This window comes from Orcinus orca, chromosome 5 (genome assembly GCF_937001465.1).
Source record: "Orcinus orca chromosome 5, mOrcOrc1.1, whole genome shotgun sequence".
NCBI classification, from domain to species: Eukaryota; Metazoa; Chordata; class Mammalia; order Artiodactyla; family Delphinidae; genus Orcinus; species Orcinus orca.
Genome location: NC_064563.1, coordinates 134,913,797 through 134,916,731, shown reverse-complemented (window position 1 = coordinate 134,916,731; position 2,935 = coordinate 134,913,797). Strand labels below are relative to the sequence as shown.

At 41.1% G+C, this 2,935-nt stretch overlaps 1 protein-coding gene across 1 annotated transcript; it reads right to left on the bottom strand.

The window, feature by feature from the left end:
• Window positions 1–318: 318 nt before the first annotated feature.
• LOC117199129 (keratin-associated protein 23-1) lies at window positions 319–485 on the bottom strand. Its single transcript, XM_033417716.1, is given in 2 exon segments — window positions 319–383; window positions 386–485. Coding segments are annotated over 2 exon segments (165 nt in total).
• Window positions 486–2,935: the final 2,450 nt, after the last annotated feature.

Sequence of the window (2,935 nt, the reverse complement as noted above, 5' to 3'; positions counted from 1 at the left end):
AATCCACATGTTGTTCTGTAACACGATAATTGGCAGCTACTGGAGGCAAAGTTGGTTGAATGGAAGAATCTGGATCCACAGCCCAGGGAAGGGAAGCCACAGACTCCATAACCCCGGGGTTTGAGGCCATGGAATCCATAGCCCAGTGAGTAGCAGCTTCTGGATCCAGAGCTCAGGGAACTTCAGCTGCTGGACCTAAAGCCCAGACACCCAGCATAAGTTGTCCAACAAGGACTGCAGAGACTGGAGGGCCTGGGGCAGTAGCAGGATGTCTGGCAGGGACTGGACACCACAAGGGACATCTGGCACCTGATGGGCTCATAACAGGTCTCCTGACTGTAGAGAGAGGAGCCCAGCTGTCAGGTGCTGGGAGAGCAGAGGTCAGTGCTGTAGACCAGGTTGCTGGGGTGGAAGGAGCCTGGGTAGCACAAGTGGCCCCCAAGGGAGTGGAAGGAGAAATTTCCAGAGAGGCAATTATGGGACATGTTGACAGGAGATGTGAGTTCAGCTGAGTTACTGTGACAAGATTCTAAGTTTGAATGTCACTCCTGCACGATGGCATTTATATACTTTCAGCAATAGGTGTGACACCTATGGGGTCATGGGCCCTACGTTAGATTTCCTCTTTTTCATATGTGTAATTCGATAGTCTTCTCTGTAATTGCAGTTGCATTCGAATAGTTTTCCGCATTTGTTTTTATGGGTGCTGTATTTTGTTGTTATAGCCAAAGCCAATGGACTACTGCTGTGTCAGAAATGCTGACTCTTTTACATTAATGCACATCCCATCATGGCCAGGAAAGCAACAAGACCAGGAAAGCTTTTCCTCTGGTTTATGCTAATCTGATTCCTGTGTATCCACACCTGGTTTTGCTGGTAGATGCTTTCCTCCTAAGAGTGGGGAGTGAGACAAAATCAATTTTCTTCTGGTACAATGGATCAGAGGCACAGTTTCTAGCTGGATGGAATCCTTCCTCGAATGATCCACCTTGTCAATATTCATTCCCATTCTCCAAAATCACTTGGTGGTAATCTGTTATGGCAGCAATAGAAAACTAATACACCAAGTATCACAGTTACATTGTGTCTTTAATCTGATGAAGAGAGACCAAAAATAAATAAAACAGAGACTGAGAGAGAAATGGCTAGAAACTGAAAGACACTTTGCTGTGTATGTAAAGATAAGATGACAAAAAACAAACAAACAAACAAAAAAAAAACCCGGCTCAGTTGAAATAGTACCAGGGAAGATCAATCTGGGCCCATCTCTATTCAGCCAGGAACGAATAGTCTGATGAGGGGAGGAAACAAATGAAAGTGAAACAGAGAAGGCTCAGGATTTTCTTTTTTCTATTGCACTAAAATTACTATCTGTTTCCTAATGTCTTTTCAATTAAAATTTTCAAAATTAGTATATTTTATGAATTTTTCATATGTTGTTCCTTTGCAGAGCTGCAGTTTGAAGGTGGTTTTTTTGTTTGTTTTTTTTTTTTGCGTTACGCGGGCCTCTCACTGTTGTGGCCTATTCCGTTGCGGAGTACAGGCTCCGGACGCGCAGGCTCAGAGGTCATGGCTCACGGGCCCAGCCACTCCGCGGCATGATCCTCCCAGATCGTGGCATGAATCCGTGTCCTCTGCATCGGCAGGCGGACTCTCAACCACTGCGCCACCAGGGAAGCTCAGTTTGAAGGGTTTTTTTTTCTTTCCAGTTCTCTTTTCCTCTGCAGAACGTATGAATCTCTCTCTCTGCTCTCTTTCTGTCCCCACAGTAGCATTTTTCTTTCCTCCTTTTTCTGTGCTTAACTTAGACTTTCTCTTCTGTTTTTTCATATATATATATATATATATATATATATATACACACACACATATATGTATATATATACACATATATATACATATATGTGTATATATATATATATAGCCTCTACTTAACTACAGATTATAAGCTTAAAAACAAAATTTGCTAGATTTTTCATATTCTGAGAGTATAAACAGATACTTTCTAGTTCATTCACAAAATATTTAATGTTAGAATAAAACCAGTTAAATTATATTCCAGACTCGAGGAAATATAGTGTTATGGTTGATGGCAATATTTTCTTATTTTATTTTCTAATAAAACTGTTATAAACTTACAAAAAATAAAAATGCTAAAAATATTGAATTTTATCAATAAAATCTATGGCAACTGGGCTTCCCTGGTGGCGCAGTGGTTGAGAGTCCGCCTGCCGATGCAGGGGACACGGGTTCGTGCCCCGGTCCGGGAAGATCCCACATGCCGCGGAGCGGCTGGGCCCGTGAGCCATGGCCACTGAGCCAGAGCCTCCGGAGCCTGTGCTCCGCAATGGGAGAGGCCACAACAGTGAGAGGCCCGCATACCGCAAAAAAAAAAAAAAACAAACAAGAAAACAAAAAACTATGGCAACTTTAAAAGTAACATAATGTAGACCTTATAGAAGGAAGAGGACCGAGGAAAGAAGTAAATACACCCAATTCAAATAGTTACTTGGTGAGTCCTTTATTTTCTGTTCTTCAAGACCAGAATTCATTTCTCCTTGCTTTGTGCCTCATCAAGTAGGTAAAATGTCTAATTGATACAATACTGTGGACACTATTCCTTCCCCATTTTTTCTGTTTTCAAACATAACTCTAAAAGTATTCTGATATTGGCCAAAGGGTACAAGATGTTAATTATGCAGGATGAACACATTCTGCAGATCTGATGTACAGCCTGGTAACTATAGTTAATGATAACACTAATACTATTTTGTATACTTGATATTTCCTAAGAGAGATGATCTTAAGTGTTCTCACCACACGTACACACACAAATTGTAACCACATGAAGTGATGGGTATGTTAGTTTGATTTCAGTAATCATTTCACAATATATACCTATAGCAAAACACCACATTGTACACTATATATATCA